Source organism: Lolium rigidum, chromosome 2 (genome assembly GCF_022539505.1).
Source record: "Lolium rigidum isolate FL_2022 chromosome 2, APGP_CSIRO_Lrig_0.1, whole genome shotgun sequence".
Classification (NCBI taxonomy): Eukaryota; Viridiplantae; Streptophyta; class Magnoliopsida; order Poales; family Poaceae; genus Lolium; species Lolium rigidum.
Genome location: NC_061509.1, coordinates 75901408 through 75919635, shown reverse-complemented (window position 1 = coordinate 75919635; position 18228 = coordinate 75901408). Strand labels below are relative to the sequence as shown.

General features: G+C 45.6%; 1 protein-coding gene across 1 annotated transcript; it reads right to left on the bottom strand.

The window, feature by feature from the left end:
- Positions 1–2394: 2394 nt before the first annotated feature.
- LOC124686739 lies at positions 2395–3713 on the bottom strand. Its single transcript, XM_047220640.1, has 3 exons — positions 3632–3713; positions 3038–3538; positions 2395–2942 (listed from the first exon to the last, which is right to left on the bottom strand). Exons 1-3 carry the CDS (start codon positions 3711–3713, stop codon positions 2395–2397), a joined length of 1131 nt encoding a protein of 376 aa, XP_047076596.1.
- Between the last annotated feature and the right edge of the window lie 14515 nt (positions 3714–18228).

Sequence of the window (18228 nt, the reverse complement as noted above, 5' to 3'; positions counted from 1 at the left end):
GTCCCCCCTCCGGACTTTGTCTTTGTTTCGGTAAAATATTGACTTCTGCTTTTGTTTCGTCCAATTCCGAGAATATTTCCTATACAACTTTTCTGAAATACAAAAATAGCAGAAAACAGGGAACTGGTACTGTGGCATCTTGTTAATAGGTTAGTGCCGGAATTCATGTAAAAGTGTGTAAACAAAGCACAAATGAATTGGTGTAAAACAAGCATGGAGCATCAAAAATTATAGATACGTTTGAGACGTACCAATGACATCAAGTGCTACTTCGTAATTGGGTGGTTATAAAGGTGGTATTGGGTATTCTGAAAGTATGAGTTGAAGCGCATGGATCAAGAGTGGGATTTGTCCATTCAAATGACAGATAGATATACTTTGCGCTCTCTCGGTGGAATGTCACCCAATTAGCTTGCAAGCATGTGACTAGGTCACAAGGTATGTCATATCACGGTACGAGTAAAGAGTACTTATCAGTAACGAGATTGAACTAGGTATGAAGATACCGATGATCGAATCTCGGATAAGTAAAGTATCGCGCGACAAAGGGAATCGGTATCGTATGTTAATGGTTCTTTCGATCACAAAGTCATCATTGAATATGTAGGAGCCATTATGGATCTCCAGATCCCGTTATTGGTTATTGATCGGAGAGGTGTCTCTATCCTGTCTGCATAGTTCGCGAACCGTAGGGTGACACACTTAAGGTTCGATGTTGTTTAATTAGATATGGAATATCAGATGGATGCCGAATGTTGTTCGGAGTCTCGGATGGGATCCAGGACATCACGAGGAGGTCCGGAATGGTCCGGAGAATAAGGTTCATATAAGGGAAGTCATCTTCCGAGGTTCGGGAAAAATATCGGTATTTTGACCGGAGCTTCTAGAAGGTTCTGGTGGGCCAACGGTGGGACCACTATCGTGGGAGGGGCCACATGGGCCGAAGGGGTGCTGCCTAGCCTTAATGGGCTGGGAGCACCATGCCCTAAAGGCCCAGCCAGCCCAACCCCAAGCAAACTTAAGGGGCAAGTTTCCCAAACTTGAAGGGTAAGTTTCCTCAAACTTGAGGGTCAAGTTTCCCCTTTTGTGGGCCGGCACAATGAGGAAAAGTAGGGGCCAAGGCATCCCATGGATGCATCCTCCCCTATATAAAGAGGGGAGAGACAAGGGTGCTGCCCTAACTTCCTGAAGAAACCCTAGCTGCTATCCTCTCTCAGTCCCTACTCTTGCGCCGGCTTGGCGAAGCCCTGCAAGAATTCTTCTCCACCACCACCACCACCACGCTGTCATGCTGCTGGGATTCCGAGAAGGATCTACTACATCCTTTGCCCGCTGGAAAGGGAAGAGGACGTCTTCATCGACACCATACGTATGATCGAGTACGGAAGTGCTGGCCGCTTGTAGCACTGGAAGGACTTCATCTCGAACTTGAGTTCGGCAAGAGTACAACTACATCATCCATGAGATTTGATCTCGCTAACACTTTGGATCTTCGAGGGTACATCTCTCATCTATCTCGTTGCATAGATCTATTAGATTATATCTTGGTGGTATTTGTTCTTGTGGTAGAATTTTTTTGTTTTCTATGCTACGAATCCCTACACGATCTTCCCCTCGCCACCACGGCCGGCTCAAAGGAGAGAAATGACGACAGTGCTGCAGAAACAGAGCAGGTGACCAAACACGCGCTTATTGAACATCTTCCCATCCACAGGTAGCACCATCGCGAATCCCCACCCGAGGAACTCATTTGGGATGCACTTGGATTCCTACCGGTGCCGCGCGAAAACACCGGAGGATGGAAACTGACCAGGTGCCGAACTGGAGATGACCTTCCGCTGCAATCCACTCCTCCCTTGCCACCACGACCGAGCAAGGAGCAGAGCATCAGCCACACACAACTCAGCCTGGGAGAGGCCTTATTGAAAGAGGAGCTGATGGCCTCGCACAACACCGTCCGGAGAAGAACAGCGACGGAGAAGCAGCTCAGCAACCGCCGGTACTAGCCAAGAGAACCCGACGGCAACCTCCCGGCATCACGCCAACAATAGGCAAACAGGCTAAAGCTACACCTAGTATAAACACTAGTTGCGCTTGCATCTCTCCTCCACCTCCCTCGACCGGCAGCGCTGGCGAGTTTGTCTTCAGACCGAGCCGGCGCTCTCGAGAACTCTCTGTAGTACTGTAGCAAGAGCGGAAAGGGGAAAGGGGAAAGGGGATCTTTGTCCAACTAATCTTGAGTTCAGGTAGTGTCGTAGTGAGACATTATCTAAGCACGGCAGTAACAGCAAGGTACATTTCTGTCTTGCACACACACGCATGCCACAGAAACGCCGTGCGTGCCGAGCGCACGCTCTCGATCGATCGCCCGGTCAGGTAGCTAACCTTCGGCTTCTATGCGCGCTTCGGCACACGCGCACGCACGCTGACGACAGCGACGTCGTCGATCACCGGCCCGCAGAGCGAGCTCATGTCGTCGCTCCTGGTGCTGTAGAAGGAGCTGAAGAACAGGACGCGCGTGCGCGACGACGCGGCGCGGAACGGGAGCACGGCGCGCTTGGCGGCGCCGCCCTCCCCCGCCGAATCGTACGCCACCTTGGCCGACTCCCTGCCGGCGTAGGCCTCCACCATGAACGACCCGCGGCAGGCGTTGCTGGCGTCCCCCACGCTGAAGGACAGCGCGTACTGCTTCCCCGGCACGGTGCGGATCACCTGCGCGATGGCGCTCTCCCTGCCCGCCAGCAGCTCCACGGCCCGACGGCCCCGCGGCACCGCGAAGTGGTCGCTGTCGATGTACTTGACGGCCTTGAGCGACTCCACCATCCACCCCGGCAGCGGCGAGTGGTCGTCCACCATCCGCGACGGGATCAGCACCCCCCACTTGGTGGTACCCGGGATGATGTACGGCCCCTCCTCGAAATCGCCGTTCTTCACCAGGTTCTCTGCAAAATCACGTCCAGATGAGTAGATGACCGGCGTTACACGGCGCAGGAAATCACGATGGCAATGGCATGGACAGAGCGCACGAGCCACTTACTGTTGGTGCGGCGAGGGGACGTGAGCGTCTTGATGGCGACGGAGTCGATGAGGGGGCCGCAGGCGGGGTCCTCGGTGACGCCGGGGTTGTGGATGACGACCTCGACCTCGTCGGCGCTGGCCACCCAGGCCCAGGCGTACGAGTCCCAGCCATTGCTGCTGTACATGGTCTGCATGGGGAGCACCCCGGACTTGCCGGACGCGGACACGTTGAGCACCTCCGCCTGCGCGCACGTCCGCGCCGCGCTGAAGGTCAGCGAGTAGCGCGCGCCGGGGACCGTGCCGCGGAGCCGCTGCGCGATGGAGGCCTCGTTGCCCAGCCTCACGGCGTAGGCGCCCTCCGGCACCACCAGCACCATGTCCCCCTGCTTCCGCCCCGACGGGATGTACTCCACGAACCCCGACGTCTGCCACGACGGTATCGACGACGTGCCCACCACCTGCGTCCCCCGCAGCTCCGACGCCCGCGGCCCGCGCTCGAAGTTTCCGTTCGGCAGCAGACCTGTGGACACACCACACCATCGAAATCGCCAGCCCACATCACGCAGCTAGCTACCAGTGTAACCGAAGAGCATCAATGAAATGGGAACGTTACCGTCGGTGATTCCGAGCGCCAATCTGCAGGTTGCGCAGAGCAGCAGCAGGAGCACTGACCCAGCCATGGCGGGCAATGCCATCTTGTCCCCGATCTGCAATAAGAAGCGAACCTAGCTCGATCTTGAAGACGAAGAGCACCGAGTGTTGATCGTGTACCTCTAACTGAACAATGTGGCCTAGCCCTTTTAAAAGTTAAAACTGACCTCGGATGTGTGCTCAGTTATCAGTAACCTGCTAGGTTCGGTTATGTGAGGTTCCTGTAACGTGCGGTCTTCATGTGCAGTCAGGTCAAGAACATGAGTCCATGTTCTTCCCCTAGTAGTTACTACCTCCATATCATAATGAGTGTCCCTGCTTTGTCTAGATACAAATGTATCTACATACATTTTAATTATCGATACATATGTATTTAAATAAAGTTGTGATACTTATTTTACAACAGAGTGAGTATTTTTAAAAGTTCCTATTGAAAAATAATTTTTTGGGACCTGGTCTACAAATTCACCTTTGTTTTACACATATAAAATTATTTTCCATTTCTAATGGCTCTACAAATACACTTTTTCGTCAAGATTTCTTTTCGTTCTAGTTGTTACCTATATGTACATATGATAAAAGGGTAACTTATAGAGCATTTTGATTGTTTGTGGGCAGCTGTCCATTTACGATGAAGCCCTACTACCTTGTACTGTCGGTTGTTTTGAGGCTATGCGATACATAAGAGGAGAGGTTATGAAAAAAAATTGAGACAAATGCAAAGATCTGGACACGTTATTAATTCGAGTAAGGCTGATTGATCTGCTTCAAGATCTAGAACTGAAAACAAAGCAAAGCCATGAGATTTCGTCTCTCCCTTTTTGCTCGCAATCGTGTAAATTTTCCATGCTGTAACTCACACTGGTGGAAAAAGGGCCTTTGGTCGCGGTTCGCAACTGCCATTAGTCGCGGTTGCGCAACCGCGACCAAATTAGCGCGACTAAAGGCCCCCCCTTTAGTCGCGGTTGCTTACGAACCGCGACTAAAGGCCCGTCCACGTGGGCGCCAGGCGACCGTCGGGGCGGAGGACCTTTAGTCGCGGTTCTTCTGGCCAACCGCGACTAAAGGCCGCCGCAGGTTTAGGGTTTTAGGCCCCCCTAAACCTGCCCCCGCCCCTAAACCTGTTTTCTGTTTAATTTGTATTGTTTTATTTCTTTTGTGCTTTATTGTAATTTTGAAGGAGTTTCACATATTCTACGGTACTACATACATGCATATGAATGTACAATGTCAAACAAATTTGAAATTAGAACCAAAAAGAATTCAAGAGGAATATACAATATATATTCAATATCATCGGATGACCATATACAAGTTTGAACAAGTTTCCATACATAATTTAATGCATGTATAGTTCTACGTCCTCGTAATGGTGTTCTCCTTTAGGATCGAGGACTTCCCTCCTGAACCATCCAGCTAGTTCCTCTTGAAGTGGTCGGAAGCGAGCTTCGGACTAAGCATCATCCGGAGGTTATTCCTCCGAGCATTGGTATCACTCGGAACGCGCTCAGAGGTGTATCTCCGGATCATCTCACAGACATAGTATCCACATAGATTGGTCCCCGGTGGCTGAATATCGCCACCATTCTTAGCCTTTGACCGCATGAAATGTAGATCTTTTTTTAATTCACCGACCTTTGTATCTGAGAACCGTCTCCAAACCCTACGAGGCAAAGAAAATTAAATGACCAAGAGAGTTATTAGTTAATTACTTGAAGCTTAATTAGGAAATGAATGAAATAGGCCGATCGATATAGAGCGCAAATGAATGAAAACAATTACTTTTGAATCATTTTTCTCATGTCGGCCCAAAGCGCCGGATCCATATTCAGAGAGTCGTGGACGAGACATTCTGATTTGTCAACTTTAATTACTAGCAGAATCCAGTGGAACCCGCGGACACGATACGTGCACAGTACGTCATGCATAACTCATCGATTAGCCGGCCACATACCATGCATGGAGTAAACAAAAGAGAATGTGCTCAAGACATAAACACTCACCCAAAATGGTAAGAAAATAGAATATCACTTTTGAGTTCCTGCTTTGTAAGAAACTGCCACAGGTCTGCCTCCACGTCGGCGGGGTGATGCTGTAACGTATATCCATTAACGATGTGTGGGTCAATGAACCCAACATCATGGATGTTCCTTACTCTGCATTCCTTAATCTTCAATCTGCATGTATAATAGCAGACACAACAATATAGTTAGGACATATATATTGTGCAGGCAATATGAACGAGATGGGGTAGAAATAAATCACTTACGAACGTAGCAACCGATGATAGATTTGTCGAGCTCGCGCAGATTGAAAAGCTGGAACAATTCACTCAGATGAATTTGTACAGAGTAATGTTTGAAGTGATGCTCATATCCAACTTCCGCATAAATATATTCTTTGGCGTTTTTATTTTTTATGTAACCCTTGTACCATTTCAACAGACCTTTCATTTGTGGAGGTAGATCCTCTTCCTGCGCAGGCTCGACGAGAGGCCCATTCTTCACATATGTAAGTACTACCTCGTATTCACCGCGGTAGAGGATGCAGTCGTTGATGCATGCATGTATCTTCAGAACCTCTAAACCTAGAGGGCAGACAACCTTCTTTGCTTCGTACGTACTGGCGGGCAACTCGTTATTCTTTGGAAACATATTCTTCAACATTTTCAGCAAGTTTTCAAATGCCGAGTTAGCTACACCTGCTCGTGCCTTCCATTTCAGCAAATCCAGTGTGCAGCCCAGCTTTTTCAGACCATCATCGCATCCGGGGTACAGCGCCTTTCTGTGATCCTCTAACATGCGATCCAAATTCTCCCTCTCCTTTTCAGTTTCGCAGCGTCTTCGTGCATCAGCAATGGTCCGACCAAGATCATCAACGGGCTCATCACGTGCCTCTTCTTCACCTTCCCCTTCACCTTCCCCTTCACCTTCAGCATCCACCATGAAAGTATCACCGAAATGAGCAAGATAGCTTTCATCGATGAAATCATCCCCTTCTTCATCTTCTTCCATTATAACCCCTCTTTCTCCATGCTTGGTCCAACAATTATAGCTTGGCATGAAACCGTGCCGAAGCAGGTGCATGTGAACATCTCTTGAGGAAGAGTAACCCTTCGATTCTTACAGTTAACACATGGACGAGATAACAAAACCCCCATGCTTGTTCGCATTAGCCACTACGAGGAAATCTTTCAAACCCGTAGTGAACTCGCCGGAGAGTCGGTTACTGTACATCCATTGCCGATTCATCTGCATTATTATAATATAAAATATATAATTAACCATCATGCATTTGTTAAACTAACTAGCTACAAACAATATAAATTAAATAATGAACTACACACATGCATATTTTATCAATGACACATGAAAGGTTCAAGTTGCTAACCGCGATTGAGGAGGAAAAAATAAATAAGGAAGCTCAAGTGTGGCTCCAACACTTCATATCATGTTTGTTTCATGCTCTTGGGGCATTTTATCAAACACCTTGTGTGCATAAGAGGAACCAAAAGCAAACCTACACCCCTTGTGAAGCTTGTGAAGAGAAGTGGCACCAAATGGCTAAGTGCTGTGAGCTGAGGGCCTTTTATAGGGATGGGCCTTTAGTCCCGGTTGGCCTGGCCAACCGCGACTAAAGGCCTTCGGGCCAGGCCTGAGGACCTTTAGTCACGGTTGGCCTGGCCAACCGCGACTAAAGCCCCTCCCGTCCACCAGCTGGCCAGCGAGCGCGCTGGGCCCAGCTCTTTAGTCGCGGTTCGCCACCCGAACCGCGACTAAAGACCCCATTAGTCGCGGTTCCCATTTTTCTACCAGTGTCATAACTGCTCTATAATTTCTGCAACGGTGGTTCTGCACTCCCTGAAAGATCCTTTGTTGGTCTGTCTGTCATGGGATCAATCTAACGACGAAATTGAAGAAGAACACACCGCATGAGGGAACCTTTGCATGGCAAATCCTGAGCACTCCATGTGGTGATAATGCCAAGGCCTCTGTCCCAATGCACCGACCAATAATCAGTACTCCCTACTCAGTCCCCTTTGATCTGATCTTCACCATGTGTGAAGTTTTAATTAGTCTGACAACGTGTACTGGTAACACTGTTTTGACATCTATTCAAGAACACATCCATAAAACATTGACTGCATACAGGACTACAGGAGTCAATTATTCAGGGAATATTGTCTTCTTGAGTGACTCATCCTATTCTAGATGCGATATTGTGTAACCTTCTTTCTCTATTCGCAGCACAGGTCGGCAAGCACGCATGCATGGAGTCCCATGCATGTGAGCGTCTCAGGGGTCATCATCATGTGCCCGGAGCTGAGCTGATCGAAATGGCCGGGAGTGATGCTGCGCCTTGCCATGTGGAGTAACTCGCATGCGGATCCACAAACAATTTTCAGTGAGGGCACAAAGCAGTTTGACTGGGAAAATTATGTTGTGAATTCAAAATTTGAACTGACTTTTCTTCTAAATTCTAAAGGGTTTGAGAAATTTAAGTGCCCCCACTCAACCCTTCTGGGGTCCGCCCTTTGGCTCGCATGGTTCATTTTGTGTGTTAATTTCTGAGAGTTGAAAGGAACAAACATCTCAGAAACACAGTGTTATGTTGTGATCAAAATTTACAAAAAAGGCAGGCGGCTAACTTAGTCCATACGTCGTGCCATGCAGGAACGTTTGGATTATATATAGCTCTTGTAAGGCGCTGGCTAGGGTTTATCACATCGTTTCCAAGAAGGTGCCTTCAAGAAGGGCATGGTGCTATCAGTGCCGCCACCATCCTCAATCAAGAGGCGGGTGTGGAAGAAGAAGGGGTGGAGAGCTAGGCCCGTACATACAGGAAGGAACATGGCACCCGCAGGCGTCGTTGCCATCGTGGCCGGCAAGGCCGACTAGGGATTTCTCCCACTCTAGCATCCCCTAAACCAACACACGGACCGGCTTGAGATTCGGTGACTGAGAGCTGCTAGGAACCAGCACCGGAGAGGCAGGGTGTGCCGAAAAAGATTGGGGAAGAGGGCCTTCAACTTTGGCACTGACAGATGCTGAGACCATAGCCTACACGACCAAGATCCGACAGCTCCTCGCCGTCTGCACGAGTAAGGAAGCCACCCCGGATCCGCGCGCACCGCTAGGCCGGTGGTGCCTCGCCACTCGAGACCACCACCACCCCGGCAACCACACTCCCCCACACTAACAGACAGGAAATGACACATGCAAAGACTGATCACGTGAAAGAAAACCGGCTACCACGCGAACCCGTAGCACTAGAAAGAAAACACACGTCTTGGGTGCCAAATCCCTAGATGTGGCTGACCAAGGTCGTGCAGTATGAGATATGAACCACCAGGAGCAAGGAATGAAGAGGATGGAAATTGAAGGTCATACCTGCTGGACCAACACCTAGGGGAAGGTACATGGGAAGGGAGAGGACGAGGCTAGGGTTTGAGGGTGCACGAGTTGCCCCAGAGAGTAGCGACATGGGCAAGTTTGAAACTATTTCCATTTAACCACAACTCAGTAATGTGCTCCCTGATGATGAACTGGATCATTAGCATTAAAACCGTTTTAAGAAAAGAGCTAAATACACCTGGGGTATTAAAAGTTGCACGTGAAGTGCAGATTAGTCCCAAAACTTGAATACGGCTGTTAATTAGTCCTGGTTCTTGTCCAACCGTGCAAATCAGTGTCGGCAAGTCCATATTAGCCACGTTGAAGCCACGCTGGCGCTGGTCAGGGTGATATATTTGCAGAAAAGCCCTTATGTGATTTTTTTCCGTGAATAGAGGTGCTTGCTGTGACTGAAGATCTATTTCAACTGAAAGGGTCCCTGTTTTACGCTGCTGGAGCCAACCGTATTCGACCTCCACCTCGTTCTCTCCGCTCCACGCGACGCAGTCGTTGCGTCGTGGCCGGCGACGATGGCGCATGAACCGCACTACCGTGGATGGTATGAAGACCCGCCAGACTAACGTGAGCCTTTTCCCCTCCTCTTCTTGTGAAACCATGTCGGTTTCGTCGGGTGGTTCTGCCATGGTTGAATAGGGTTGTTTATTTGTGTGATCAAGAACTCTTTGGGAATTTTTTTTGCGTATACGGCGACAGATTAGTTCGGCATTGTTGATTGAAAGACTGGGGCTTGTTAAAGTGGATGCATTTTGTAGTGATTTCGTACTCATGGGTACCTGTGGCAGTTGGAAGATAATTGTATTGAAAATTTGTTGTTTTGATTGTTGTGAAGTACAAATCCAGGCTAGTATTGCAATATTGAACTCACCACATGTGCAGCTGTTGTTGATTTTGTTGTTTCTTGTGCACATAATATGGATTTAGCGATAGCTATGGTCACAACAGTGAACTGGAGTATGCTCATAGTTAACTGAATTTCTGTACCGTTTCTTCCAAGCAACATTGTAGAATAGTTATTACATTTTTTCTAGCGTTGTATTTAAGCACATAAGCGGCATATATTTACTATTGCATTGGAGCTCATGGTTAACCTGATGTACAATGCAGGGAATGATCCAACTATGTTACTACTGTATTGGAGCACAATGGCTTTTGTTTGGACTTGGTGATAATCTCACATACATCAGTGGAACACTTGATTATTTCTACAATTGTAACACAGATACCTTTTCACTGCTATGGATTGAAGATTTTCTAATGCAATTTGACTACCATTTTGATGGCAAGTTGCATGTGTATACTGGTTAAAGCCTTGGAATGAGCTGATAAATGGAAGCATACTTGCCAGGGGTCATTTGATGTGAATTCTCTTACTGGTATTTTTCTTGCTGAGAAGTTCATATATGAGATAAGAAACAACCAGAAAATTAGTTTGCAGACATTTGCAGCTAAAGTACAGAGAGAGTTTAACATGGGCCCAAATAGGTTGAAGCTGAGTAGGGCGAGGAAGGATGCTCTAAATGTTATTCATGGAGATGAAGACGGCCAATTCTCTGTACTTTGGGATTATGGCCAAGAGCTTAGGAGAAACAATCCTGGTTCTACTTTCTTGTTGTCAACAAATACAGTGCAAGGAATTGCAAATGAGCCACCAAAACAACACTTGGCAACTCTCTATTGGTCATATGGTGCTATCAAAATGGGGTTCCTGAAGAGGTTGTAGACCATTCATATGTGCTGATGGCTGCCTCCTTAAGACAAAATATAAAGGGATTATGCTCACATCTGTTGGAATTGATGGGAATGACTGCATTTACCCCCTTGCAATGGGCATAGTAGAGGTAGAATGCACTTCATATTGGGAGTGGTTTCTTACCACACTAAAGGAATATTTAAACATCACAAATACCTCCCCGTTTACAATCATGAGCGATAGACGAAAGGTATTCCACTAAATAAATTTACTGTTGTTAGTACCTTTTTTGTCGGCTGAAAATAAATTTACTGTTGTTAAAGTGATGTACTATTATTGGTTCTAATTTTGCTCTATACTTGTAGGAAATTATAAATATTGCCCAGAAAATTTGGCCAGATGCAGAACATAGATTTCGCGTTAAACATTTGTACCAAAACTTTTAAAAAGCGGGGCACAAAGGAGATGTTCTTAAGAATAATCTATGGACAATTGCAAAGTCAACAAACCTAGCAGAGTGGCAGAACAATCTTGATAAAATGCAAACTGATAGTGCTGAAGCTTATCAGTGGGTAATAAACCTAGTACCAAACACATGGATTAAGTCATTCTTTAGTGACTTCTCTAAGTGTGATTTGCTACTCAACAATCACTGTGAAGTGTTTAACAGGTATAATATAAGTGCTTATACATGACCTCCTGCTTATATATGTGCTTTTGCTTATATAACTACTTTTGCTTATACATGTGCTCCTGCTTATATATGTGCTACTACTTATATAATTGCAACTACATTTTGGAGGCTAGAGAAATGCCCATCATACCAATGCTGGAGATGATCTTCTACAAAATGATGGAAATAGTAGACACAAAGCACAAAGAGGCAAAATGGCGTGGAACAATCTGTCCTAAAATTAGGAAGAAGATCGAAAAATACGCGGAATGGAGCATATGATTAAGGGTCAGGCTTGGTGGCAAAGGAGTTTATGCAATCAAAACTGGTGAGTTTGAAAAGGACATTGTTGTAGATATCCTAGCCAGAAGTTGTGACGAAGGTGGCAGTTGACGGGTATTCCATGTCACCATGCAATTGCTTGTTGTAGATAGGCTAGATGATGAGGCATTGGTGCACAACTGTTATACAGTAGTATTGAGACATATTTGGAGGCATATGTTTACAATTTAGTGCCACTCAGAGGCAGAGTTCTCTAGGAGAAGACTAATGGTGTGCATGTTCTGCCTCCTCTTTACACTAAGGTTATGGGAAGACCTCGGAAAAATAGAAAGAAAGCACCATAGGAGATGGAGAAAAATGGAGCCAGATATATCACGAGAGGAAGATTGACAATGCATTGCTCGATTTGTGGACAAGCAAATCACAACAAGAAAGGGCATTACAAGTATGTGGAAGCACAAATGGAAGAGCAACCTGATGCTGAAGTAGATGAAGATTTTGATGATCCTTCTATCCTACAAGTATGCTTGTGTGTGAGCAAATGTCTCTCTAAGATTATGTTGTCGTAAAATGCAATCTGACCACTAATTATGGTGTTTTGTACAGAATATCGTACATCAGACCACTAATCCAACAAGTGACTGCATGCATGTAGTGCAAAGTATGATCTACAAGATGGGCCAAGAGGTGAAAATCTATATTGTCCTATACTACATTACTTGTGCATTTTTGAATTTGTTACTGATTTGGGTTCATTGCTATTACCTCCATACTCTCAGACAATGTTCATGTCAGTAACATTCAACATGAACCAATACCTCATGAGTCATCATTTGTTGCTGCTGCTAGAGACCAGATTCCAACCGCGGGAATAAGAGTCACTACCGCTCAAGTAAGAGGAAGAGGGAGAGGGAGAGGGAGGGTTAGAGGAAGAACTGCAACTTTAGATCAAGGACAAGTGAAAGCTAAAGCTACAAGAAAGAGGGGAAATAAGAATGAAGCAAGAAGTTCTGAAATTGCTACAACAAAGAAGGACCAACCAAAAAGAGCTATTCCAGACCTTAATGTTATTGTCGATGCAGAGGAGATGCCAGTCTGTTAAATTTTCGGTACAATGTTATTTGTTTAATTCACTGTTATGTACTACCATGATTTTTATTTTTCTATTTTGGGACCGGGATGTTCCTATGCTATTTTGTTTCAGTGAAATGGTTCTAGAACCTGTATTAAGGATGCAACATAGTGTAATTCAGGCTCTGAAATATTATGTATGAATAGGCTGCAGGTGAATGTGAATTACATTCATGTTTAGCTGTCTGTCAAAAGTATTGATAAATAAATTAAATTTGGACTCTATTTGATTCTCAACTCATTTTTCTCTTTTATTGCACATAACACACACACATATTTGTATGAAGCAAATCATACAAATCCTCTAGTTCTCAATGTTGCTACAGCATTCACAACTGCACAAAAGGCAAGTACTAAGATAATTCCAAATTCTTTTCTATCCCTTCTTCTCATATCAATTATGTGAAGCCTATCTCTGCACAAAAGAGACGCTGTTGTTGCTTCTTCTCAGGTCAGAGTCCAAGCTATACGGTCTCAGTACACCTCTCTCAGTTTGATGTCTAGACATTGCCGCCGCTGCCGCTTGGAACGCCGCCTCCGCCTAGAACACCGCCTCCGTCTGCTCACGGGCGCGAGACGACGGATCTCTGCCCACGGCAGCGCAGCACAACTCAACGCACCACCGCCTCCTCCTGCTCACAACGTGGTGGCACCAGCAGACTGGAATTCGTCAGCGCAGAACAGCGCAGGGCAGCAAAAGAGCAAGGTTTGGGATTTGGGATTTCAATTGAGGATTAATTGGCTGTGTGCATCATTTGATGCAGAGGCCGGGGCTCCCTTTATCTAAAAAAAATTGAGGATTAATCAGAAAAATCTGGGGGGAATTAGCAAATGTATCTGAGCAGGACGTGCGCCATTAGCCAGCGTGGCACACGACGTGGAGAGCTCTGACTGCAGGGTACCTCTAAGGGCATGTACAGCAGTCCACCATCAGGTGTCTGTAAGAGGTGCCATGTCAGATGGTTGATGATGTGGAGGCGTGAGAGGGAGGAAAGAGATGGAGTCTGTCTGCAATTCGGTAGACGGTCGAGAGGCAAAATAATCGGTGGCTACAGACAGCTTTTCCTCCGTTGTATGCTAGGTTGTCAGTAAGCTGCATCTTCTCGCTAGGAAAAAGTCCTCATTCTTCGGCTGCAACAGCAACTGACGGTTTCTCTTTAGACGCTTGAAAAAGATAGTCCGCTGTATCGAGCGTCTCCACTGCTGTCTGTAGATGATATGGATGTACGATACAGACGATAGCTATCTAAACCATTGTACATGCCATGGGCGGACCCAGGATCAAAATCAAGAGGGGGCGAAAATGTGCTAATGAGGTAAAAATCTCATCCTAAGTGGGGGCAAATGACTGTTTTTAGCTTACTAATACAAAGGGACAAAAATTTGAGTGGGGGCATCTGCCCCCCATGGTTAACACTCTGCATCCGCCCATGGTACATGCCCTAACGAGTCCACTTTACAACATTTGGAACTAATTAACAACCGTTTTCAAGTTTTGGGACGAATCTGCACGTAACGCTCAACTTTTAGTACCCCGGGTGTATCTCCACTACTTATAAAGGCACGAACATGCGTTGGAAAATTGAATCTAAGCCGTCTATCCACGTGCATCCCACGGTTCAGAATTATTCTTTTTCCCCACCCTTGCCTGTGCAATCCCCGCGCTCATGACTTTCCAGCCCTTATTGCGCCGATAATTCCCCTTCTCTAGACCAGATCATCCCACTTGGGCCGCACGGAGAATCGCAGCCGCCGACGCAAGGAGTTTCCCCTCCGTCACTCCCATGTACAATCTGAACGTCGGAAATCTATATATTTTGCTTAATGGACTTTGTTTACGTTTCCTCTTTAGGAAAAGAAAGTAGAGGATATCTCTTCATTGTACATGAATGAGCCCGGAGGTGATCAGGTTCGAATTCATATTATGGTGCATGCTCTGGAGCTTTTAGGTGCTTTCCTATTTGTTGTGCTATGCGTGGTTATAACTGCATCAGGGGTTGTGTTTTACTGTTTTTGTAGTTGAATAAATTGTATGCTTTCCAAGCCAGAAGATGATTATATATAGGATACGTCTTCAATTGTGTGCATACACTATTACGTCCTGTGTTACAAGGGCAGGTATGGAGATATCTTCAGTGGTGTTGACATCATCATTTGTTATGATCTGTCATTTAGCAAACAGTGGTTGTTTCTGTGGAGGAGACGAGTGATTCAGCCAGCCCAACAGTTCAACTAGCAGGAGCGTGATCGATTCAGCAGCACCAGTAGCCCAAACATTTGAGCTGGAAGGTTTGATCATGATTTTTCTGAATCCAATTAGATTTAGCTTATTTCCATGGTCCCTTTTCGTGCTTTTAACGGGGAGCAGGGTCAAGCTACGAGCTGCATCAGGCCGGTGACGAGGTCTGGAGAGGCCCCGAGAGTTTTCTACGGGAGTATGAGATCAGGAACTGGTAAGTGACCTGCACATGCTATGATCTTCCAATTAGTGTGGGAATAATTTGCTTCCATGCTTGCACTATTTTTTTATTAATTTTCCACTATACCTTACAGCGACTAATGATGTAGCACTACTTTGTACTAACCTCAGATAATTATTACTAAACTTCTAGAAGATTCAGATTTCCCCCCCTTTTTGTTCTAGGTTCTAAGTAAGAAATGTTTGGTTGAAAAAAAGTTACAAAAAAAATTGTTGCATTAATCCTCACCTTGCAGTGATGAGAGGTACATATAAATATACTCATGCTTTCATAGTTTAAGACTATAATGTTTGGGTAATAGTTTTGTAGGACATTCGAGTCAACATATTTCACTGCCGTTATTTAGCTTAAAAGGGGTTATGTTAGCGCTGATGGGTTACTCAGCCAAGCGGTAATTGTGATGATGGTGTACACTAGAAAAGCTTACATTAGTTCTCTAATGCTTGGATACCGAGTACAATTGTTCGTAAACGAAAACTTGAACTATCCTTTTCATTCCTTTTGAGCCGGCAAGATCTTTCCTTGTGCTAGGTACACTTGGTGAATTTTACAGAAAAAGGCTGAGTTCGATCTTATTTCGGATAGACAAGTTGGCTCATTTAACTAGCAATGACCAATTGATCTTCAAGCCATTATAGAGGTATGTCGATATACATTTACTTTTCCATTAGGCTGAAAAATTGAAATCCCTGGAATGGATCTTGACTAACTTTACTTTAAGAAATTGGAGCAGATATGTGATTTAAATTTACTGGAATAACACAACACCTATTTTGCATGAACTAGGGACCAATTTTATTTGGTGGTTGCAACGTGAGGTTAAATAGATATTTGGGAAACTGTGTTATGCACATCATATTTCAATCAAGATAGATAATTTCTGGCGATTAGCTATTGAAAATGCAACTTGCAAAATATGATACCATGTATTATTATCAGTGTTATCTTGAATGCTTATTGTTCTTATCATTTTTGTACACTAGGAACATAGACTATAAATGCCTCTTCTAATTAGTGCTTTACATCGAAAGTATTATTGATCTATGATATTGTGTGCTGACTAATAACAACTTGAGTACCTTTTCAGTAATGAATCTGATTAAAGAGGAACATGAGGACATTAGTTAACAGTATAATGTAACTAGCTAGGAGCTCTCTCAGCATTTTGACGCCATAAACCGTTGGATCTGATCTTTAAGGCTCCAGATTGCTTCGTCTTCTCACCCCACGTTAGTGTGGCGCAACGTTTTCTGGGCTTCTACTCTGGAAACCAACCTAGCAGGCTTGTGGTTTGTCGGGCCGAATGTGTAAACCGCATAGCCCATATAGCCCAGTGTGCTGTCTTTTTTCCCCACCGCAGCCCCACGAGCTCCTCCAGCATATCTCCCCATTCTAAATGCTGCCGTTTCTTCCAGCTATTGATGGCGTAGCAAGTGCGCCCCCTGTGTTCATGCCTGTTCATATTCCCTGTTTCCTCATATAAGATGCGGGTAATAGTCCTCCATTCTACTCCCCGTCTCATCCATTCACTTCCCATCGGTCCCAATGTTCTTTGATTAGGATTAGATGCAGGTGGTGGTGGGTGGATGGCGGCGAGCCCGCGAGGCCGCGACTGCTTTTGCGCCACTCTACAGATCTCGCCAACTACTACCTTCTTGCTTCTTGGATCGGGGAAGACCATGGCGGTCGATAAGTAGTGGAAGCCATCCACACCTTTTTCAGTGTCGAGCTCGAGCTGCATCCATTCATGGAACGCGGCACCGCTGTTGTCGCCCATGACCATCCCCGTCAACAGAGGAGGTGGATGAACTGGTCGACGCAGGGTCGTCGACAAAACCATCTCCCTTCTCAAGTTATTCGTCTTCAATAGTACAATGGAGACGTCCGCCTGCCTATTAGGTTGGGTTTGGAGTTACAGGAATAGCTGAATTATTAGTTTTCGAGCTTCATTGTAAACTTCTAGCTCTGAACTAACCAATGTAATGCTTAGTGCTGTTTGGTGCGTTATTTCTCATGAAATGATTTCAATATCTTACCTTCTTTTCTTTTTGTTCTATTCAGATCAATCAGATTTTGGCCTAATAATACTACCTCTTTGCATGCTGCACCAGACTTTTGAACACTTCTGACTATGTGGACGCACAGCAAATAAGGCAACTCCGCGATTTAGCATTTCTGCATCAACATTGCAGACTTTTGGACACCAGTTTATACCAAGATTAGGTGAGGGATTTTTGAACCGTCTCTCTGATGGTAATTTTGTTTTTCTCAGAGCTCTTCTCAGACTCCACCGCCAGTCCACCCCCTTCCCTACCACGCTCACGCCTCCCCTCGGTGTATGTTGATTTCAGGCTGGTGCACTTCAGTAGAGGGTCAAGATGGAGAGCAGATGGAAATGGCACTTACATCCACAAGGCCGCTGTATTATCTTTCTGGCCAGATGACTCCAAAGGAGTAGCTCCCGTATTGCAGGCAAGGTTGAACTCACTATTTTGGTGGCCAAATGTGGTCAGTAGTACTGTAGTATATTTGATGCGTCGAAGGCATTTGCACATAGGACAAGGGATCTGCCTGCACTGTTACAATTGAGTTGACCATGGGGACGCACACCATGAATTAGTTTTCCTTCTTCACTTTTCCCCCTGTTATTAGTAGGTCAACTTTGACCTCGTGAATAAATTAGTATCTTTCCAGAGCTTTTGTACAAAATCATGGTAAATTTGGTTAATCAAAATAAAATTGTGTAATTAGTATCTGTCCGACTGTCCGGAGCATTGTACAAAACCACGTTCAGATATTTCATGTAACATCCTGTTCCATGGAATTGTACGGGCAGCCTCTTTTGTGAAGCTTGTTAGACAAATCATGTAGTTATGTGCATAGAGGTTG